General features: G+C 45.4%; 1 protein-coding gene and 1 long non-coding RNA gene across 3 annotated transcripts; both read right to left on the bottom strand.

Moving 5' to 3' along the window:
- LOC110970194 (zinc finger CCCH domain-containing protein 11A) lies at nt 1-9245 on the bottom strand. 2 transcript variants are annotated; one of them, XM_022220442.2, is made up of 17 exons: nt 8804-9245; nt 7779-7847; nt 5804-5943; nt 5573-5692; nt 5082-5205; nt 4811-4993; nt 4663-4728; nt 4384-4557; nt 3847-3924; nt 3673-3756; nt 3456-3518; nt 2895-3377; nt 2729-2793; nt 2155-2647; nt 1782-1954; nt 1266-1471; nt 1-1069 (listed from the first exon to the last, which is right to left on the bottom strand). In XM_022220442.2, exons 3-17 carry the CDS (start codon nt 5855-5857, stop codon nt 874-876), a joined length of 2562 nt encoding a protein of 853 aa, XP_022076134.2. In that variant the 5' UTR covers nt 5858-5943; nt 7779-7847; nt 8804-9245; the 3' UTR covers nt 1-873. The 2 variants fall into 2 exon arrangements, with proteins under 2 accessions (XP_022076134.2, XP_022076135.2); XM_022220443.2 differs by having other exon boundaries at nt 3673-3753; nt 7779-9245.
- Nucleotides 9246-11622: 2377 nt separating this feature from the next.
- On the bottom strand, nt 11623-12342 carry LOC127534080 (uncharacterized). Its single transcript, XR_007942029.1, has 2 exons — nt 12211-12342; nt 11623-11705 (listed from the first exon to the last, which is right to left on the bottom strand). It is a non-coding gene; the product is annotated as an uncharacterized LOC127534080 (long non-coding RNA).
- Nucleotides 12343-23659: the final 11317 nt, after the last annotated feature.

Genomic DNA, 23659 nt, shown 5'->3' with positions numbered 1-23659 from the left:
TGGTCATTAAAAGCATCTTTATTTACACAGGAATCTGTACAGTCACTGCTAACAGCTCAGGGAGAAGGTTGAGGACAGAGCAGAAACAGACGACACTCATAAACCAAGACTAACAGAGAAAAACATCAACTGAAGACAGCTCTGCTGAAAACAAACTGTTTTAATCCTAGGAAGAACATAGAAACATCAGAAACAGTCCCTGAGGTGGTCGTTAATAAAGACTGGAGGACTTCAGTCCCAGACGAGTCGCAGCGATTAAAAATAAACATTTATAGTGGAGGACAGTCTGAGGCAGAAGCTGTCCTTCAGAACATGAGAAGAAAACCAGTGAGGGGGATGTGCCTGATGGATGAAACAAACAGCAAGTCGACTAAAAAGTCCTCTGACGGGTTTAAGGAAAACGGTCTTCATCTGGGAACGAGCTGAGCGTCCACTCAGAGAATCAAAACGTGGGAGTCAGCCTGCTGGAAGTGCACAGAGCTATTATTTGTAGATCAGCTTCCCTTTGCATACACAGTACACAGAAATGTCTTCTCTCTAAAACACTGCCCAACATTGACATTATCCAGGGAGTCCTGACAAGCTGAGGTCATCTGAACATTCCAGCATCAGAGCTTCTGTCAGTGTTTTAATGTCCTGAAAAGTTGGACTAAGACTAAGCAGATGTTGGAAGGACAGCGGCAGTCCTACAGAAGAACTTCAGACGATCACATGGGCAGGAAATGAAAGAACGGAGTCAGGAGAGAAGACATTTAAAATACAGAGCAACAAATACAAAACCAAAGCTTAAAATAAGTCAGACATTTCAGAAAAGAACTGAGTGAAATGCTCTGATGTGTAGAGTCACACGAGGTTCTGCAGGAGACGCAGGCCTCAGCTGTCAATCATCTCTGACAGCTCCTGCAGGAGGTCGTCCTCTCCGATGCTGGGGTCCATGTCATCCCCCAGGTGGTCGTCTGTGAACTCGTTCATCAGCTCCTCAATGTCGACCATGGCGGAGGTGGAGGCAGCGCGGGACGCTGCTGCACTCGGTCTGCGTGGTTTGGACTGAGGAGCCTTCAGGACGGGGCTGGAAGGAACAGAGAAGATGTCAGCTCCACCTACAACTACCAACCTGCTGTAGACATGTAGAAGTAAGGACTTAAAGTAATTTAACATGAGAACACCAGAGCTACACACTGACTGATGGCTAAAAGGGAAGTGTACAGGGCAGAGCAGTAACTGTTACTACAGTTCCACTGGTCGTCATGTTGAGCTGTGGTTACCTCTGGGGGACTGTACAGGCCTCTCTGGCAGCAGCAGCTAAATTAACAGCTGCTTTGGCTTCTTGGTCTGAGCTCTGTCTGAAGACAGGAACCGTCTGAAGCTCCTCTCTCAGGGGGCTGGAGCTGGAGCCAAAATCCGGTGGCTTTGCAGGACTCTGAGACACTGAAGAGCTCAGCTGAGCCTCAGCACTGAAGGATGGAGACACCTGAAAACACAGCACAGGTCAGCAGACGTCTTCACCAGCACAGGACTGCTTCTATTGCAATAAAGCAGAGATGAGAACTCAGCTCTACCTCACTTTTATCAACAACCTTCAGTCTAAATAGTTCCCTACAGTTCTTGAAGCTCTTTCCACAGAAACATTTACAGTACATTTCATATATCGTGGAGATATGTTTGGTAGAAAAGCATCAAAGTGGAAAGCAGAGCAGCACGCACTAAGGAAGACACATACATGGACTAATCACAGCTCGTATGAACCACACAATGAAGTGCATGCTGTGCGTTGCAGCTACCTGTCTGTCTCTGCATGTCGTCTCCTGCAGTGGCTCCGGACTAACAGCGGAGGCGCTGTTCAGAGGTTTAACAGCAGCTACAGCAGAACGTGCTGCTCCTCTCCTCTTCTGGCCGGGCTTCAGCTGCACTGCAGGCTTCATTACCGACGGTTTCACATTCAGCTTGGGCCTCACTGCAACCACAGCACAGTTCAAATGTCACGTTTCATCTTTTTAGCCTTTCTGTGCTGATCATCTGTTCCACACATGGAGTTTCTCTGTAACTTCTCAGAAACAGAGTGTCTACCAGAACCTGACTGGTCACCAGAGAGCATGTAAACGGTGACTGTACTGAGAACAGAAGCTGTGGAAACAGAAACCATTAGGACGGTACCTTTGGTGTCTACAGGATGCTCTGGGGACTTCTTCTGATCATTGTTGATGTCTTCATCAGCAGTGGAGGTTTCTGCAGCAGGTCCCTGAGGAGCTGCTCGGGCCTGCTTGGCTGCTGACGGCACGGAGAAGACCCTGGTGTTTGTGTGTGGGACTTCGTTGGAGCTTGGAGCTGAGGACACAGCTGGAACAGCAGAGCCTGATTCATCAGGAGCAGCTGTGTTGTTCAGGTGTGAAGCCGCCCTGGACCTGAGAGGAATCAGTTTACGGACAGGAACTCTTTGGGTGGCCGGGGAGAGGGAAGGTGAGGAAGGGCCTGATGATGTCACACTGATCTTAGCTGGAAGCTTCCTCCTCTGGGGATCACTGGAAGTCTGCTTTGGAGAAGCCTCTGCTTCAGCTGAGCTCTTGGCCTGCTCCTCAATTTCTTGCTTTCGAAGGTGTTTCTCCCGCATGATCTCCTCAAAGGTCTTCACCTTGACGTTGTTGCTGGTCTAGAGAGACACAAAATGTGACTATCACCTGGAGTCAGAAGAACAACAAGCAGAAACTACTCAGGATTTTACAGATCATACCTCAGGAACAGCAGCTGGAGGCTTCAGAGGCTTCTCTGACACTTTAGTGTTCTTCTCATGTGTGACTTTACAAACAGAAAACTTGTGTTAGTGCTTCAAACACAGAGACATTGAACTTTCTTCTTAAATGAGACGTTTACAGAAATATACAGAACAGCGGTCTTACTCTGGGGAGTCAGCTTCTTGATGCGCAGCAGACGGGGTTTCTTAGCTCCACTGTCTTCGGTATCAGAGCTCTTCTTGTTTTCAGACACTGCTGTCTGCTGAGCCTGAATCCTTGCTGCCTTCTCCCTCCGGATCTCCTCCAGGGTCTTCACTCTAACCTCTCCATCAGCTGTCTCTGACTCTCCGTGGCTCTCTCCTGAAGCCTCCTCCACCAGGAGCCTGGTCTTCGGCTCCTGTTCCTTCTCATGCATTCTTTTCTTGGCCTGAAGGATCTCAGAAAACATTTTGACCTGGCCAACCGAGGCGTCTGTTACAGTGATAGCTCGCTTGATGCCCTTGGTTTTGGTCATGGTGACCTCTGGAGGCGTGGCTGAAGATGCGTCTTTGTGGCTCTGAGACTTTGCTGCTTTCTCCTGTTTGATCTCCTCCAGAGTTTTGATGCGGATCTGCTCAGGAAACTTCTTTGACGTCACACTTGTCTCAGCTGTCAGACCACAATAAATAATGTTTTCATCTATGTGCATGATGTCATTCCAGTGTTTAGAGTGTTTAGACTTCTTACCCGGCTGAGTGGGAGCAGCAGCATCAGAGAGCAACCCGAGTCTTTCCTTTATAGGTTTCAAAGCTGAACAAACAGAAGACAGAAACAACAGATTCTGGTAACAATGAACACCATCAAAACCTAACCTGCTTATACACACATTTCAGTTTCACTAAAGTCCTCCTACTGCCTGAAAACACAGCCTCTCTCCTGCTCAGTCAGTGTTCATGATCCTCACCTTTCTGACCGGCCACTGACGGTTCTCCTGCATCCACAACGTGGCCCAGACGCTCAGCGAGGCTCCTTTTCAACGGAACACCTTCTACAGCAAGGACACGTCATGATCTTCCATCCTCTACGTTATTTTTATTAGCAGTGACATCTGAGAGCTTCAACAACACAGTAAATGTACCTGTGTGAGGAATCCTTCTTCCAAGCCTTTCAGCCACACTGGTTCTCGGTCTCCCAGCTTCTTCAAAGACGAGAGGGTCTACGATAAAAGAAACAGAAGAGGTTCACAAAAAAGGACGATGATTGAATCTATTTTACAACCTAAGCCAATCTGTATATTGCTATGTGTGAATTAGATATTTTATACAGTTTATAATGAACATTTTTTAGTTTTCAAGCAGCGATTATTGTCATTAAACAAGAGACAGCGCAAATCAAAATGCTGCTTCAGATCCACCGTGAGGAGGACGTCTCCACACATTATGATGTCCAGCTGTTCATACTCTGTTCCAGTCACAGTGCTGTCCAAACAACACAGTTCTACTGTGATAAATAGGCCCAGCAGTGTAGCTGGCTGTCAGACCAGCCTGTTCTGTAAGAGCTCAGACACCCCGTCTTCTTCAGAGTGGTCATCCAATGTTCATACAACCACAATGTCATCACACTCAAAAATAAAATAAAAACAGGTTTTAAATAAGAAGCATTAGTGGTTCTTTACCATCTCTGGAGCCCAAGAGGGCTGGCTGAAAAAGGGACTGGATGTTTTCTTTCTCTCCGTTGGCAGACGTTTCTCCACTCTGGACTGGATAACCGGCTCTCCTCATGCTGGCCTTCAGGGCCTTCCTCAGCAGGATCTCCTCCAAGGTGCTCACTCCAAAGTTCAGAGAATCCCCTTCAAAGAAACAACAACGAAGGTTGCACAGCACAGGCTAGAATTACAACATTAGTAAAAGACGCTAAACTAATTCCACAGCTCTGTGTCTCTGCACAGCCTCACCTGATTTCAGTAACTTTCTAGGAGAAGGCCCAATCTTGCTGTCCTCTCCCTCCTCTGAGAACTGGTCTGGAAACAGAACGACATCAGTGTTAACGATCAAAGTGGACACCCTGTCTCTATGTGACACTAGAGAAGAACAGAAGCTCACCATCTTCATCCTCGTCGTCGTCTGCTGGATTGATCACCACTGGTGGGTGGGTGGGGCTCGGTACCGGCTCCTGGCTTTCTGTCTTGATGACGCCTCTCAGCTGAGGGTTGGTGGTGGTGTGAAGAGGAGCGGCTGGTGGAGGGACTGGTTCCTCATGCTGCTGTTCCTCATCTTTGACCAGATCTGGGACAGTTAAACGTTCTCATTACCGTCTCTGAGGTGGAGGTAAAACCTTCTTAAAATCTCCACAGTTTAAACTAAGTCCACTCACTTTTATCAGGGGGGACAAACGTGCCTTCTACGAAGCGGGGCTTTTCATGGAAGAAGGCACAGTGTGGCTTCTGGCATCCCGCCGGCTGGTTCTCCCAGTAACAGTGGATCTCCTTCCGGTTTTTCTGTGTAGATGAACGACATTAATAACATGTAGTGGCATGAACGGAGAAGACAGACAGACACTCAAACGTATAAATTCATAAAAGGAGGCTGTAGTTACTGTTTTATCAGGTCTACAGTTGTAATCATGCAAGTGCTGCTCCTAGCTAAATGCTGTGTTATGATTTTATAAAACCTCATTTTAAGTCAGCCTTATCTTCATAGCAAACATTTACAGAGATCTACTGCAGCAGTGGAGCTCCTGGCTGAGGTTTACAGAGATCATTTTACAGCCTTCATTAATGACCATTCAAGACACCAACAGCCTCGACTGCTGGAAGGAGATTCTGAGCCGTCTTCACTTCTAAACTAACGTTAAACGTTGCGTACCGTGATCTCCATGTGGCGAAACTTGCAGACGGTACGGAAGCAGCGTCGTTCCTGCCAGAGGCTGCAGACGGTCTCATTGCCCATAGCAGCCTCACAGTGTCTGAACGGGCAGCTTTCTCCCTGCATGAACCACACAGCAAACAGCCCAACTTCTTCATTACGGCCACAAGCCACTGCCCAGTGGGTAAACTGTGGGTGCATACGGGGGGTTTGTAGGAAAACTTGACGTACTTTAGTGCAGGTGGAGTAGTAGAAGAAGTAGCAGTCATCTCCATGGTTGGTCATAGTATTGTCGGGACGCGTCTTAAATGGCGGCAGGTTCAACCTTTAAACCCAGCAGCTGGTTCTCTTGAGGGTCAACAGGACTCTCCCTGACAACAGAAAGGCATCACACACAAAAACCCTTCATTACAAGTCTGCTCATGTAAAACAGCACCAAGAAGCCTCTGTGTCCTTCCCTCATATAACACCTCTACAGCAGGGGGTCGAGCTTTAGTCCAGTCTGACCTCCAGTGGACCGGACCAGTAAAACCACAGCAGAATAACCGAGAAATGACCACAACTCCTGATGGTTCCTTAGTTTTAGTGCCAAAAAAGTTCACATTTAATTATCTATCTTCTTTACAAAATATTATGAAAAGCCTGAAATTTGTTAGGAAAAATAAGTTCAGTTTCATCCACATCCAGTCTCAGTTTATCATTTCCACATTACAACTTCCAGATCAGTGTCTACAAAGGAACACAACATTTAGTCACCTGGACCTGAATGATTCAGTATTTTACTTTAACCCTTTAAGCTGCAGTCAATTCCAGCCGTTTTCAGTACAAAAAATCGCTAATATTCTATTTTTAAATTAAAAAAATTACGAAAAATACAGGGAATATTGGACGCGCATCGGGAGGTGCATTTCCTTGAAAACGACCGATTCGGGGATTTTATACGACTTCAGGACATGTTTTGGACAAAATAGTTTACTGGCTTGTGTCATCTGGATGTAAAAGGTTGGATTATGGCCGTTTTTTGTGGAATCTTTTTTGTGTGTGTAATAATAAACCCGGAAATGTGAGTCGCGCTGTGTGCGTTGAAGCCGTGTATAGAGAACGGATGGATGAATATTTGTTTTTGTCGGACAAATGTGTTTTTCTCACCCGCTGTGGTAATCGCATCTGAAAGTGGTTTATACCGGCGGATTCATGAGAATCTAAGCTTTCCATCGGCGTATAGTGTTTGTATAATCGCGTTTGCAGCCGTCGGACATTCTTGAAATTCCTATGCAAATTAGTAGGTGTACCGCCGGCGGTACACTGAAGCTTAAAGGGTTAAAAAACAACAGACACAAGACAAAATATTACAGAAATGAGACAAAATACAAAACAAATGAGACAAACAACATGAGACAAAAAATTACAAAAGTTACAAAGCCACAAAAAATAAACAAACAAGTGAGACAAAAAACACAAAAAGACAAAAACAATACATAAAACAATGAATAAAGTAAAACACAAAATGATAAAAAAATAAGATAAAAAACAAGCAAGACAAAAAGGAAACACAAAACAACAAAAACAAGACAGAACGACAAAAGTCAGACAAAAAAAACAACAAAAATGAGACAAAACATTACAAAAATGAGACAGAAAATGACAAAAGAACAAAGAACAATCTAGTATTTTACTTTATGATGCAAACAACTTGTCATGGTCTAGAAATGATTTTAAATTTATAGTTTTACTAATTTACAATCTGCAGTTAATGTCTTCTCTGGAATTTTTACACTTTGAGGGCCGGATTGGACCCTCTGGAGGACCGCTTTTGGACCACGGGCCTCATGTTGGACACGTCTAGAGGCAGGTATGACTTCCTTCCTTAAATTCTATCCTATGGATAGAAACCTACAAAATATTTCAGTTTGGTTATGGTTAGCAGTTGTAACTTGAGCCGTCTACTGTGCAGTGGAAGACTGCGTTATTAGACAGTGGCCTGTATGAACATATATAAAATATGCTTTGCTGTGTTATTAGACTAAATGTTGATACTGGTGAAAGTATTAGATCTCATTGCTTTTATTTAGAAAACAAAGATGAGTATTTCCTCAGTCATGGTGTTGGCGTGTAAAATCCCTGCATGTAAAGAATAAAGAAATAAATGTTGACCGATCAGGCATCCAGTGAGCCTTCAACAGCATGCTAAGTTTGCTTTCTGTACCTGAAGTGTCTGAGCAGCGGCGTCCCTCCTGACAGTGCTGCTGGTGGGTCTCCGCGGTGGTATGGAGTCCTGAAGGAACACTTGATCCGTGAGATAAGAGGAAAAGTGGGGTGGCTCGCCCAGAGACACTCGTCTTCCTACGACATCCCTTTTCTGAGACTCTCTGAGACATCTTTATCTCCGGCAGACTGCTAAACATTACCGATGGTGGGTGTAATAGTCCTTCTGGGATTTTTTTTAATACAATTAATTGGAGTGGCTAATGGATGAACTAAATAGGGCGACATAAACAGCCAGACAAGAAAAAAATGGGGGAAAAATTGCTAACATTGGCGTGGAGAGAGGTGGGATGGTGGGTGGGAAAAAACATCCTCTGCTTCTTCCTGAGCGTGGCAGCATTTGGCACACTTCATGACACTGAGCAGTGGAGAACGGCCAGGAAATTCAAGCTTCTAGGAGCTTCAGCTGTTGATTACCAACGCTGAAGAGAAAAAAAAACATCTTCTGCCAGCGGAGGACATGGGGGAAAGCTATCCATATCCAGGGATCCCCAACCAAAGAGTGCCCAGAGGATGGTTTTAAACCTATAAATCAATCAAAAACACTCCCCGGGGAACTGAAAAAGGTTATTAAGAGACAGACAGCACAGGTACAGCACAGACATTTCTACAGACAGGTAAAACATGACACAAACATGGTCTCAGGAGTAGCTCCAGGGAGACTGTTACTGGGTTAAAGCATCATACTGACTGTAATCAACCCATATCTATACATATCAGGTACTAAACAGACTGTGAGGGCTGGGATTTTTTTTTTTAAAATCCAGACAACAAGGCCTAAACAGCTGTGTTTCATGTACCAAAAGGTGTGTGCTCTGAGACACCTTCACTACAATAATGACTTATAAAGTCATCAGCTACAGCAAATACTTCTCCAGCTGTTGTCTTAGAGTGTACCACCATTAAACTGTGTGTATATCCAAAGTTTAAGAGCCCAGACAGAGAAGAAGACAGTCCCATACTTACTGTTAGTTCATAAAAAGTGGCCCAAAGCTACGAGCGACTTCCAGCAGAGACGGAAATAAATCACTAGAACGAGTCCTTCTGGATTAATAGTTAGCTTAATAAACTCTAGTATGTTTTAAAAATACCACATGTATATAACATTCTCAGCAGTGGACATATTAAAGGATATTTTGATACACTTCACATTACAGAGGCCTACCGAGCCGTCCGGACCTTATGTTAGCTCAATGCTAAACGGCTGAGTGTACAGGAATTACTGCCTCTTTTATGCTATCACAGCCAAAGATATATAATGTAAAAAAAAATGTGTAGACGACGTTAATTACCAGGTTGGAATTTTAAAAAAAAGTTTAAAAACGTGAAATAGAGGAAAGTCGCGGCTCCAGATCGTTGACAGACGCATATAGACTAAAGCAAAATGGCGACGGCAGGAGAAGATCTGAGGGTGGACGGGATGCGTTCAGGGACACAGGAAAGCTCGGACTTTCCACAATATGCTGCCTTCAGAGGCCACGGGAAAGCGCGGACATTCATCTTCTCCGCGGTGCACTCTTCCTCCAGCCACACGTTTAGAGCAGCTTTTGAGGACAGCTCCCACAAAGTCAGGATGAAGAAACCATTTCAGGTTCTACCTCATGAAGCTCAGCCAAAGAATGGCAAGAGTGAATAAAGCAGGAATAAAAACAAATAATCTAACACATAAATCATGTTTTGATTTATTTCACATTTTCTTTTTCACTACATAATTCTACGTGCTCATTCCTAGTTTTGATGCCTTCAGTGAGAATCTACAATGTAAATAGTCATAAAATAAAGAAAAGCTATTAAATGAGAAGCTGTGTCCAAACTGACTGGTGGTGTACATTATAAGGGAAGCCTGGTTATGTGAAACTTACTTTGTAGTGCAGCCCTCTGGCATTGGCTCTCCAGTTCTCGAAATTCAAATAATACAAAATTCAATGGTTTTTACTGTGTATTCAGCTTGTGTATTTTCTTACCACAATAATGTGGAAATGTAATAAAACTTGCTTTAAAAGTTAAAAAAAAAGCATAGAAAGAAAGCTAATGCATGAAAAACAGAGCAGCAGGACAGAGATGACCACCATCATAGAACTCACAGTAAACCTACCTAAGACCCACCCGTCATCAGTCACATCCAAGAAACAGACGACAGGAAACGGTATTACATTTATTGTGTTCAGTACAGTCAAAAATGTTGACTTTATGGTCAAAGCTGTAAAAGAAGAAATGATTATTTGCAAAGACAGACTTGTGGTGGGCATTTAGACTTCTGGCCTGTATTTTATATAATTATTCCAGTCAACAGAGTGCTTGGTAAAACATCAGGTGCATAACTGATGCCAGGTTGTCATTGAGAAAACATCACATGTCCAGGCCTGTTCAGTGGAGTTTCTCTTCATTAGTTCATCGTGTACGTCTTCTCACTGGAAAAGTACATCATGCTGTTTTCTACTTCAGTGCATCTCACAGGCGATCATTTTGAAAAAGAAAACATAATAGTTTTCACTGTGTATGTTTCAGATTAAGATCTTCAAGAAATATGAAAATACAGTTGCATGCAGAATTATTCTACCCCCTATAACCAATGCTAGTTAAATACAGATAACTGCAGGACAACTCTAATCCATCCACCTGTATGTCTACATTTAGAGGTGAATTCAACGGTGACACATGCTAAACACTGAGGAATACTCATGTCTATAAAATGGGAACACTTTGGGTCAATACTCCCCAGACACCTCCAGCAGCACCATGGTTCAGACCAGAGAGATGTCCTGAAGTTTAGAGAGGAGATAGTTGCTTTGAACAAGAAAGGAAATGGGTCCAAGAAGATCTCCAAGCTCTTGAATGTTCCCAGAGACTCTGTTGGAAGCATCTTTGGTAAGTTCAAAGCCATCAGTTCTGTGGTTGGGGGGAAAAAAAAGCTGACGGCAAACACATCAAGATTCCTGGAGACAGGTGGACCAGAATCCTAGGCTGACTGCCAAGGACCTGCTGAAAGAGGAACTGATGTTTCTGTGGACACACTCCATGCTGAAAGTCTTAATGCCAGATCTCCTAGACCAGGGGGCGGCAACCCGCGGCTCCGGAGCCGCATGCGGGTCTTTCAGCCCTCTGTTGTGGCTCCCTGTAACTTTGGAAAATAAATTGTTCTGCCTTTCAGGCGCGTTTCACTGCATTTTAATATAGAGTTTTATTGTGAAATTACCGCTCTTATTTTGACGCGTCACTCCACCGGATGTGCTGCTGGGGTTTTCCTCTGGCTCAGAGCTCTAGAGATAGTCAGAGTTGTGACACTCATGCTCTCGCAGCGGGGCGGTCACGTGGTTCATGTAAGCCTGAATAGTTCCAAACAGGCAGCGCTGTCATTTCCTTCTATGGGACTGAGAGCGGCGATTTCACGGTAAAAAAGGAATAAAATCACACCTCCAAGTACTTGTTTGATTTCATTGGAGTATGTATGTAAATGTCAGTTTTACATTTTGAGCCGTAAGGTGACATATTAAAGACACTTTGGGGGTTTTGGAGGGAATGTTTCACATTCGTGTTAGCATGGAAAATCGACTTTTACACAGAAATGTAAGATGATTGAAGATGTTAATTTTTGCCCAGCTGGATTATTGTATTTCCAGACAATGTCTATATTTCTCTGATTCACTTACCCCTAGTCTGGGAGTTATTGAAAAGCAGAGTAACAACAGTCCATTCAGCAGATAGTGTCCAGGCAGGAGTTGACTCACTATAACCATTTTAAGACATGCACAAAATATATATTCAAGAATAACAACTCATTATGCTTTGATGAATGAAATAGTATGTTTTATTGACAATGGGAGAAACAATGAGGGTCTTCGTGTCTTCAGTGAGGGCTCTCGGGATACTGGCGGATAGATAGATACGATAGATATTAATAAATATATTTGTTAAATACTTACAAGTATAAGTTTATGCATTATAAAGGGTCTCATATAAAGGACGTAGTCTTGACAATTAAAAAGAGGTAGCGATGTAGCTAGGTAGCTTTCAAAGAAGAGCTAACAAGCACATGGCAATGCCTGAAAGTCGGTCATCTGCCAATATTCACAAATACAGATAAATGTATGCACCACAAAGGGCTTCTGATATAATATAAAGACGTTAAAATTAAAAAGAGGTAGCGACTCATCAACAATTAATCCGTCAATATATCCCTGGAGATAACTTCACAGCTAACAGCAAAGTCGAGCTAAAAAAAGTAGCAGAAATTTGGTTGTCTACCAAGATAAAAAATATATATAATTACGCTGCGCAAATACAAATAAAGCTCAGCATGTGCATCATAAAGAGCCTCTGATAAAATCTAGGCAGTTGACAATTCAAAAGAGGAAGGCATTTCATCAATTTACCTCCACATATACTCAACAACCTGCAGTGCAAATGAACGGTGGCTATCACTGTCGAAGCGGTGCTTGGAACTAAACAAGCCTCCACAACCCGGAAGTAGACAGGAAGAAAGCGTACAACGGCACCCTATGGGAGTGTCGCAACTCTTACTATCTCTAGGGCTCTGCTCTGGCTGGGACATGAGAACGCAAGGTTGATGCAGAGGAGATGGAGAAGCAACGTCTGTAGTTTCACATTGTTTTGTACTCAAGAATGGCAAGCCTGTATATTAAAGCTCCACTCCAAGAAAGACACGTCTGTCTTTGAGTCAAAAGTACTCATGATAGGGTAATACACGTTACTCGCAAGAACACGGCAGCAGGTCAGAGAGTCAGAGGAGTGTCGTCTTGGAAAATAGGGCAGCGACTTACCGGAGAAAAGTTATTAGCTTAAGATAAATATATTTTACAAGTTAAATAGACATTCGCAAAATATTGATTTCCAGCTAACATTACGTAACATATGAGGTCCAGGAGCAAAAATGACATTAACCAAGTAAGATAAATATTAGTGGAAGGACACAATTTAAAAAATGAATAATTAGAGGCTTTGTAATTAATTAATCACGACTGATTAACAAGGGCATAGAGGTAAAAAAAAAAAAAAAGCCATATATGCAGTGTTGTCTTCATTTTAAATGCCAAAAGGATTTTGCGGCTCCCGGTGTTTTCTTTTCTGTGGGAAACGGGTCGAAATGGCTCTTTGAGTGTTAAAGGTTGCCGACCCCTGTCCTAGACGGACACCATTTCTGAAGACACACCACAAGAACCATGGTCTCCAGTCTGCTAGAACCAACCTATCAGAGCCATAGAAGTTCTGGGAGACGGTTCTATGGACTGATGAGACCAAACTAGAGCTCTTTGGTCCTATGGATCAGAGGAATGTTTGGGAGGAAGAACGAGGCCTACGAGGAGAAGAACACCCTGCCTACTGTGAAGCATGGTGCAGGATCTGGGATGCTGTGGGGGTGTTCTGCTTCTAATGGAACCAGGAATCTCCTGAAGGCACCATGGATTCAGGAAGTACCAGGATGTTCTGGACAAGAACGTCACTCAGTCCGTGAAAAAGTTGAAGCTTGGGCGTAATTGGACATTTCACCAAGACAGTGACCCCAAACACACATCAAAACCAACAAAGGCTGGTTAGAGAAGAAACTCTGGAAGGTTCTAGAGTGGACATCACAACCTCCAGACTGAAACCCAATGGAGAACCTGTGGTGGATCTAAAGAAAGCTGCTGCAGCATGTAGACCTGAGAACATCGCTGAGCTGGAGACCATCGCCCACGAGGAATGGACAAAAGTTCCCAGGGAGCTGCCAGAAGCTTGTTAGAGACGAGATGTCTACAGCAGGTCATTGGAGCTAAAGGCTGCTGAAGATACAGCCTCATAGGAGCTGAAGATACGGCCTCGTAGGAGCTGAAGATACGGCCTCATAGGAGCTGAAGATACGGCCTCGTAGGAGCTGAAGATACAGCCTCGTAGGACCTGAAGATACAGCCTCGCAGGACCTGGAGATACGGCATCGTAGGAGCTGAAGATATGGCCTCGTAGGATCTGAAGATACAGCCTCGTAGGACCTGAAGATACAGTCTCATAGGACCTGAAGATACAGCCTCGTAGGAGCTGAAGATACAGCCTCATAGGAGCTGAAGATACAGCTTCATAGACCTGAAGATATGGCCTCGTAGGATCTGAAGATACGGCCTCGTAGAGCTAAAGATACGGCCTCGTAGAGCTGAAGATACGGCCTCATAGGAGCTGAAGATACAGCCTCGTAGGACCTGAAGATACAGCCTCGTAGGACCTGAAGATACAGTCTCATAGGACCTGAAGATACAGCCTCGTAGGAGCTGAAGATACAGCCTCATAGGAGCTGAAGATACAGCTTCATAGACCTGAAGATATGGCCTCGTAGGATCTGAAGATACGGCCTCGTAGAGCTAAAGATACGGCCTCGTAGAGCTGAAGATACGGCCTCATAGGAGCTGAAGATACAGCCTCGCAGGACCTGGAGATACGGCCTCGTAGGAGCTGAAGATACATCCTCATAGAGCTAAAGATACGGCCTCGTAGAACCTGAAGATACGGCCTCGTAGAACCTGAAGATACGGCCTCGTAGGAGCTGAAGATACGGCCTCGTAGGAGCTGAAGATACGGCCTCATAGGAGCTAAAGATACGGCCTCATAGGACCTGAAGATACGGCCTCATAGGAGGTTGAATCATGTTGCATGAAACTGTACATGTAATTGAACATTACACAAATGTTCTTCAAGCCTAATCTGGAGAGGGTGAGAAGCAGCAATTACCTGTTAGTGGGGCAGATAACAGAAAGATCCTTCAAACTCTCATATGAACATGAAATCTGGTGTGCACCTTACCTGTAGGCCAAACACTTAGAAAAAAAATCAAAAATTCTAAATCAGAACCATTTGCTAAAAAAGCGGACATCATCACTTTGGACTTGATCACCATGTTGTGAGATTAATTTTCATACATTAACACCTTGAAATGTGATTCTAACAGAAATCATAGTTGAACCTTCAAAATATCATTTAATCTTATTAATTCAATTCAATAATCAATTGAGTTTCACTTATGGAGGGCTATTTCCAGCTCTGTTCACAGTTATCTGCTCCACTCTTTCACATTTTTTAGTGTGCTGTGTGTGAATGAAGACGCTGGAAGCTGGTTTGGTGGGTCAGCTTGCTACAACTTTAATCCAAACATCGCTCTGCATATTCAATACATCTGCATCATCATATCCTCTACACAGTCCCCTCTCATTTCTCTAAACTATTTTAACAAAATAAGTCTAGTAGCACATCATTCAATAACATTTTATTTTACAATTCTCTCTCTGTACTGTAGTGTTTTTCTCTTTAAACATCAGGAATATTTGTTCGTTGTCTTTTTTTTTTTAAAACACAGAGACGAAACAGAGTACACGGACGATGACGAGCGCTGCTCAAAAAGTCCAGAGTGTGAACAGACACACAACCCTCCCCTCAACAACACGCAAACACACACAGATATCTGTAGAGGCCCAGTGTTGGTCTCACAATGCATTTTCTGTTAAAGGTTTGGACACTTTTCTTCTGTTTGAGACTTTTCACATTGAAATAAGAAACCCAAACAGCTCCTCAGTGTGATGCTGTGCAGGGCATAAACCCTGTGAAGCGTTCTGTGGATAAAGTAGCTTCATCTTCAACACAAGGGACAGAGTTTATGACTTTCCAACATTCACGTTGTCAAACAGCTCCAGGGCTGCAGCACCCCACACGTCCAGCTTGGGTTTAATCGATTTAAAGGACAGGTTTTAGTGAATGGATGGTGCACGTTTAATGTTTTGGCACATTTTCCAACAATGAAGTGCCAAAGTGGATAAATCAGAGCTTTCACTGATGTTTCTCAGCTGCAGTTACAACCTGGGTGTTGATGAGTTATTTAAACACTAACGTGACACTAAGCAGCGTCATCCTCAGAATCACAGTCACTTTACAACAGAAACCTCATTTTAAGATGACATGAGGTCACCAAACACACAGCTGGTGTCCCACTGTGACTGAATGTTAAAATCAGAGAATTTATATCAGGAGTCTGAGCTGTCCTTCATGCTGTCGGCTAACGTAGCTGGAAGAGTGTAGCTCCCATGCCAACGCTGGCCTCAACGCTACCGTTACCATGATAAAGCTAACGGTAGCCTTAGATGACAACAGGGAATGTGTTTTTTAATTTTACAGAATTTGCTCAGTGGTTTTTCAGATGTTCTGTGGAGAACTGAAGCTACATCAAACCAAATTTCGATCCATTGAGGAGATGTTGAGATGTTTCAGGACGTCAGTGTGAGAGCTGAAGGCACAACTCAAACTCCATTTGTCAGTCACTTCTGGAGCTTCTAACCTCCATCTCACCGGCTTCATCAGTTGCTTTTCACAGGCTGGGATCTATTGCTGTTCACTGCTCCGTTAAAACAGGACATTGGGTCGGATTCTGGAGTGACTTTTTCTGGATTAAATTCAATCACTACTCTTGTGATCAGTCACAGCCCTGAACCGCCTCCATGGGGCGAAGGCGGCAATGAGCAGCAACTGAAAGCTCTAGAAGAGGCTGGTAAAGCTCCTACAAGCAACGGGCCTCACAGGTGTGTGTGTGTTTGTGTGTGTTGATCAGATGTGGTTGTCTGCACACACACACAAACTGTGGTGTTAGTTACATCTGAGGCACTTTGACCCCATTTTCTGTGCCCCCCACCCCTCAAAAAGTGGAAAAAAAAATTAAAAAATTTCAATTTGGCTTCAAGTTTCAACCTTCAACCCCAAAAAACAAACAAAAGACAGAAAACACTGTTAGAACATGAAAGCAGAACAGAGCAGAACTTCCTAAAGGAAACTTTCCAGCAGACTCAGTGGACTGCAGAACTGATGACCTTCATCACTGGCTGGGCTTCATTGGTGCTCCTACAGCCTAGATCAGTCTATTCACTGAACTCCAGCCTGATATAAAGGAGATTTACTGTTCAGTGAGTTACCAGCACCTCCAGGCTTGTAATTCAGCCTTGAATTGGACCTGACACCTGCAGCCACCAAAGCAAACTTCTACCAGAACATGAGAATACATATTATTTTTTAGTTTAGGTTCAAGTGTTTTGGTAAGCAGCTTTTTGAGCCGAAAAAGGATTCAACAGATTTAACCTCAACGCTCAGTCAGAGGACACCAAAACAACGATGCACCTCCATTTCGGAGACTGTAGGAAACAGAACAATAGAGGGTTTGTTTTGTTAGCCTATGTGGCAAATTTTAGGGTTCTGATGGCTGTTTGAGAGATGACTGCTACCCAATAGGGACGTTAAGAGAGCAAAAACCTCTCTGAGCTTAACCAATCAGCACTGAGCCCAACATAGTAACAGCTCACAAGTATCTAACCTGGACTTCTACTTTTCTATCCACCAAAAATAGCACTGACACTGGTTCTTGTGGTCCAAACATGCAGAAAGGTTCAAGGCCCGAATCAGCCAACAAGTTCCTGCAGTGGAAAAGGTTGAAAAAAGCAACGCAGATGTTGAAGACGTCTGTAGGAAGCAGGTGGTTTGAAGCACTGAACGTGGAGCTGTGCTGCTGTGCTGCTTACAGCTGCAGATAAACACCATCTGCAGCGTCTGTAAACCTTTCCCTCAGTGATGAAGGACGCTCATCTTCCTCCACCAGCACTGAGGCAGCTGGAAAGCTTCACGCTCGCCTGGTGGGAGCATCACATCAGGGTTTTGTAGTTTAGTTTAGCATGGAAGCTCAGCAGCCTGCTGGAGAACAACGCTTCCTAAAAATCAGCAGAGAGACAGAAACCAAAAAGCCCCCACCACAGCTGAGAGAGAGCCAAGGATAAAAACAAACCCCCCACTCACAGAAAAACTAAAGGAAATCAAAATAAACCAAGAAGCATCTGAGTCCTCTGTAGGAACCACAACCTTTATATTCCCTCTACAATTATGTACAATTAGACTTTATACAAGTAAAGCAGTGATGCTCTCCTCGCAGCGCTGTGCTCGTGTCTCAGGTGGAGCTGCTCTTGGAGAGGTTCGGGTAGAGGACGGCTGCCGTCACAGCGACCATCACTGCGATGACCGGCATCCAGGGGCTCCAGCCACTCTGTCCCAGACACCAGCACACAAACACAGGGAGAAGCCAGTTAGTCTGCAGAGCCTCAACTTTATGAAAGCAGCACAGAGAAGGACAGAGGAGAGGAGGAGGAGGGTGAAGAGAAGCAGAAAACAAAAAATCAGTCCAAAAGATGATATTTCTTCTTTGCTGGGTGAGCAGGTTGGTCACCTCTTGGTGGAGGGAGCTTTATTACCAGAGGACGATGCACATGAACCAGCAGTCATTCATGAGTTTAGCTCACAGATAACAAAAATAACTTTACAAGACAGACCTGTAGTTTATCCCATCCAGTAGAAAACACAACCAACAAGTCAGTCTCTGGAAATCAAAGAGCGTTCTGACATCTGAGCAGATTGTTCACATTATTTCCAGTTGGTGTTCTGGACTCTGTCATATGACGACATGTCTGTTCAACACAGCAGCAGCTAAACCTCAGTGTACGACCAGAACACCAGAGCTTCAGACCTTTAAGACGCTCCAGCAGTGACTACTTTAATAGAGCTCAAGAGGGAAGCATCAAAGGACCACGATAATGTAGACAACAGCAGCTAGGAAGCATCCAAAGTTCTTCATACAGACTAAAGAGGGAGTGATGACATGGAACAGACATTCAGCTACATGTTTTTGTCTTATTATTGTCACTGTCAGAAGGAGAAGCTTGAAAGTTTAACTTATCTTTGATTAAAAACACCAAAATGACACCATTTATCTGAGCTAGAAACTGTAAAAAGACAACTTATGTAATGGCATTTTGTCAGAAAAACTCTCAATCTAAGCTTGAAATCATTCATTCTACAGTCTGATTTACCGTCTGCACCAAAAAACACTCGATGTGACAAATGAGGGACTTTTCTTCTGAACTGCAGGCAGTGTTTACACAGAGCAGACAGGAGACAAGTATGGAGACAAATGAAAAGTGGAAGTAGTAAATTCTATCCAGCATGGGGAGTCACCGGTTCCTGGGAACACACTGAGGATTGTACTGCTTGTTTTGCAGGAGTGTCAAAGTGTGAGGCTGTGCAGGTAGCCTTCAGGATGGCGCTGTGCGAGCAGCAGCTGGTTACGGGAGCTCTCAACCCTTTTATCTTAGTTTTCGTTTTTCTATTGTAAATAGGCACTTTTTCCTATTTTTCCTTAAAGTGGGTGAAGCTTTGTGCAATCGTGCATATGGGAAACCCACTTTTATCACACTTTTATTCGGTGTTGTGCTGTTTTTTGCACTTTTTGGACTTGCTTCAGGTGAGCCCTCTGGACACAGCGGCGGCCGCTCTGAGGAACAAAGACGCTACACACTGAGACCCTTCTCGGCCTCCGCAGCTCATCCTTTCTCTACACGGAGAGGCCCCATGTCCCCGCGGAGATACGGAGGAAAAGAAGAGGCTGCAGAGGAGGACGGCGAAAGCGCAGGACTTACTTTCCCTCTATCATCATGGGGAACGTCCTCTCCTTCACCAACAAGGTAGAGGAGCTGGCCACGCTGACGCGGCTGAAGGAGCATCGTGAGTGTCGCCTCATGTGTTTCACGGAGACGTGGCTGAATGGACATACACCGGACTCTGTGGTTTCCCTGAACGGTTTTACACTCGCGCGCGCGGACCGGAACGCGGTGGGAAGCGGCAAAAAGTCTGGGGGAGGACTGGCTGTGTACGTGAATGAGCGGTGGTGTAACCCAGCAAACGTGCACGTGAAGGAACAGCTGTGCACGCGGGACTTGGAGATGCTTACGGTGGCGCTGCGGCCGTATTATCTACCGAGGGAGTTCTCGCACGTGATTGTGTTTTGCGTGTACATCCCACCATCAGCTCATGCAGGGACAGCGTGTGAAAGACTCCACAGCGCCGTGAGCGAAGCCCAGAGCCGCCATCCCCGGGCGCTCGTCCTGATCAGTGGAGACTTCAACCACGCCTCCCTCTCTGCCTTTCTCCCTACTTTCACACAGTATGTCACGTGTCACACACAGGGCGACAAGACACTGGATGTGAATGTGAAAGGCGCCTACACCGCTGCCCCCCTCCCCCCACTGGGCCGCTCGGACCACAACCTGGTTCATCTGCTCCCCCACTACACACCCAAGGTGAGAAGAGGACCTGTGCAGAAGAGGACTGTGAAGGCATGGACAGATGAGGCCAGTGAGAGACTCAGAGACTGTTTCCAGACCACAGACTGGAGCGTGCTCTACAGTCCTCATGGAGATGACATCGATGGCCTCACGCATTGCATCACAGACGACATCAGCTTCTGCGTGGACAGCACTGTGCCAACTCGGACGGTACGGTGCTTCTCCAACAACCACCCCTGGGTCACCCCTGAGCTCAAAGCCCTCCTGAACCAGAAGAAACGGGCTTTCATCTCAGGGGACAGAGAGGAGCAGAAGAGAGTGCAGCGTGAGCTCCAGTGGCAGATCAGAAGGGCCAAGAAGGACTATGGGAAGAGGCTGGAGGAGAAGCTGGTTCAGAACAACGCGCGGGACGTGTGGAGAGGACTTAAGAACATTTCTGGACATGGACAGAGTGCCAGAGGGACAGCTGATGGAGACCAGCGCAGGGCGGACGAGCTGAACTGTTACTTTAACAGATTTGACTCTCCCCCCACCCCCTCTGCCCCCTTTCCTGCTCCCCCCTCTTCACACATCCCCAGCCCAGCAGACCCTCCCCTTCCTGCGACACCTTCACCGGCCCCCAACTCACCCACACGAACTACTCCCACCCCCTGCAGCCCACCTCACTCCCCCCTCTCCTTCACACCGGACCAGGTGAGGAGAGAGCTGAGGCGACTGAAGCAGAGGAAATCTGCTGGACCAGACGGCATCAGTCCCAGGCTGCTGAGGACCTGCTCAGACCAGCTCTGTGAGGTCCTCTGCCACCTCTACAACCTGAGCCTCAGCCTGGAGCGGGTCCCCGTCCTGTGGAAAACCTCCTGTGTGGTCCCAGTCCCTAAAACAGCTCACGCCAAGGAACTGGCCCACTACAGACCTGTCGCCCTCACCTCCCACCTCATGAAGACCATGGAGAGGCTCCTCCTCCACTACCTCCGCTCAGTGGTGAGCTCCGACCTGGACCCGCTGCAGTTTGCCTACAGGCCCAACATGGGGGTAGAAGACGCCGTCATCTACCTGCTGCAGCGAGCGCTCACTCACCTGGAGAGCGCCGGCAGCGCTGTGAGAGTCATGTTCTTTGACTTCTCCAGCGCCTTCAACACCATCAGGCCGGCGCTGCTGAGGGGGAAGCTGGTGGACGCGGGAGTTGATGGACATCTCGCTGCCTGGACCACTGACCGTCCACAGTACGTGCGGCTGTGAGTCAGAGGTGGTAGTCTGCAGCATGGGGGCGCCCCAGGGCACCGTCCTCTCGCCTTTCCTCTTCACAATCTACACCTCGGACTTCACCTACAACACGGACAGCTGCCATCTCCAGAAGTTCTCTGATGACTCCGCCATTGTGGGCCGCGTGTCTGAGGGGAACGAGCTGGAGTATCGGTCGGTCATCATGGACTTTGTGGACTGGTGTGAGCGCAACCATCTGTGCCTCAACATCAGTAAGACGAAGGAGATGGTGGTCGACTTCAGGAGAAGGACACTCCCACATCCACCAGTGAACATCCAGGGGCAGGACATTGAAACAGTGGACAGTTTCAAGGACCTGGGTGTTCACCTCAACAATAAACTGGACTGGTCCCACAACACCGATGCTCTGGACAAGAAGGGCCAGAGTCGCCTCCTTCTGAGGAGGCTGAGGTCCTTCGGAGTGTGCAGACCTCTACTAAGGACTTTCTACGACACTGTGGCAGCCTCTGCTTTCCTCTACGCTGTCGTCTGCTGGGCCCCGGGCAGCACAGAGCGGGACATGAAGAGACTGAACAAGCTGACCAAGAGGGCCAGCTCTGTCCTGGGCTGCCCACTGGACTCTGTGATGGATGTGGGTGAGAGGAGGATGTTGACCAAGCTCTCATCCATCATGGACAACAGCTCCCACCCACTGCACCGGACTGTAGTGGAGCTGAGCAGCTCCTTTAGCACGAGACTCAGACACCCTCAGTGGAAGAAGGAGCGCTACCACAGGTCCTTCATCCCCACTGCCATCAGACTGTATAACACTACTGTGTAGTTGTTATTATGTGCAATATTTATTATCTTGTTCTTGCACTTTCGTGACTTTTGCACTCCTGTTTTTTGTTTCTAAGAGCCCTGTAATGTTAAATTTCTCCTTTGTGAGATTAATAAAGTCTATCTTATCTTATCAGGACAGAGATCCATCCCTGTAGCACATAAAGCTTCAGAGCGCTCTTCCATGTCAGGACAAAGAGGAACTCTCCAGAACAGAGAGAACTCACTCATAGCTAAACAACAGGATGCAATGTAGAAATACTGACATTCCTTTTTTGTATTACAGTGAAAAAGACCCAGAGTGAGTAAAGATGTGACAGGCAGAGGGCTAAGGGTAGGTTCTTACACTTTCTACTATCTACAGGGGAACATTAAAAAAGCTTCCTGGCTTCTTGTACTTTTACTATCCAGGCTGGTCGACTCTCCAAAAACACACCAGATGTCTTTGGTGTTGTTCTGAGATGAGAAAAACACGGCAGCAGTTCTCTGCTATGAGGCAGCTACATCAAGCTGCATGGAAGAGAAGCAGGTTCACAGTAAATTATCTTTTTACCACAAAGATAATGACTTCGGACACTCACAGGGGAAAGCAAAAGAACAAATATCATCTTTTGGGACTGCAGAAGAGGTAGAAAAAGAAAAACACAGCTGGAAGCAGCAAAGTAAAAGAGATCGAGGAGATTACCTGAGAAGGAAAAACAGAAAAGTTACAGACCAGTTTTTCATCACAGCAAAGTGTTCCAAAAAACTGGAAATGCTGGTCGGACAAATAAACAGACGAGCAGCAAACAGGACGACATGATGGAGAAAATAAAAAGCATCGATGGCTGGAGGAAACCAATGACAACACAAAATGAATGAGTGGGTGTGAGCTAAAGGCCAAACCTGGAGCAGAAAAACAACAGACTGGATGGAAGGAAAATGAAACGAACCGCAAACCCTGCTGCAGAAGATGAAGAGAAACCACATAGAAAACCCAAAGTTAAAGATAAAGCACCAAAACCTGAGAGGGAGGGAGGAGGAAAAGCAGATGAATGAAGCAGGCAGGAGGAGTGTTCAGACGGCCTTAAAGGATACGTCATCTACACAACGATACAACAAACCAAGAGAAAAACACCAGCTGTACAACATAAAGGTGTTTAGACTGACCTGAGCTTAGAATATGGTCTGCTACTTCATCACATTTAAGATTAGTTATAAGTAATCACCTAAAAACAGGAAGTCTTTGTGGAAATATAAGGGCAGTTTTACGAACTCAGACAAAATCTGAGTTTAAATCATTTTTCACCACAAACTAAACTCAGTATTAATAATCTTTATTAAAATTCTTGTCAATAAATCCACTAATAAACTGTTCAGCAGTCCTTAATGTCTACAGCAAAGAATGAGTGTTGTGCAGACAGTAGGATGTCTCAGGCCATCATAGCTGATGAATCACAGCTGGACTTAAAGAATGGGACACCTGAAGACACGATTCATGTTTTTAATTCTACTTATGGTTTTCCTGCTATCTCCAAGCCTGCCGTAGATCCAAAAACAACCAGTTAGGACCTCTATCTGATGTTTGTTTGAGGTATCCCTTTAAGTGGAGGAGCTTTGTGTTAGCAGAAGCAGAGCAGAACAAAGTGACTGACAGCCATGCAGTTAGAGCAGC

The sequence above is a fragment of the Acanthochromis polyacanthus genome, chromosome 5 (assembly GCF_021347895.1).
Source record: "Acanthochromis polyacanthus isolate Apoly-LR-REF ecotype Palm Island chromosome 5, KAUST_Apoly_ChrSc, whole genome shotgun sequence".
Lineage (NCBI taxonomy): Eukaryota > Metazoa > Chordata > Actinopteri > Pomacentridae > Acanthochromis > Acanthochromis polyacanthus.
Note: the sequence above shows the minus strand (reverse complement) of the source record. Positions and strands in the feature narration are given on the sequence as shown.

Bases quoted from the DNA above. Each gene is read 5' to 3' on its own strand.
- LOC110970194 (XM_022220442.2), bottom strand. From the start codon at position 5,857: ATGACCAACCATGGAGATGACTGCTACTTCTTCTACTACTCCACCTGC. The intron at 4,994-5,081 runs GTGAGTGGACTT...TAACTGTCCCAG, and splicing joins GTTTGTCCCCCCTGATAAAA to ATCTGGTCAAAGATGAGGAA. The intron at 3,378-3,455 runs GTAAGAAGTCTA...GTGGTCTGACAG, and splicing joins TGCTGCTCCCACTCAGCCGG to CTGAGACAAGTGTGACGTCA.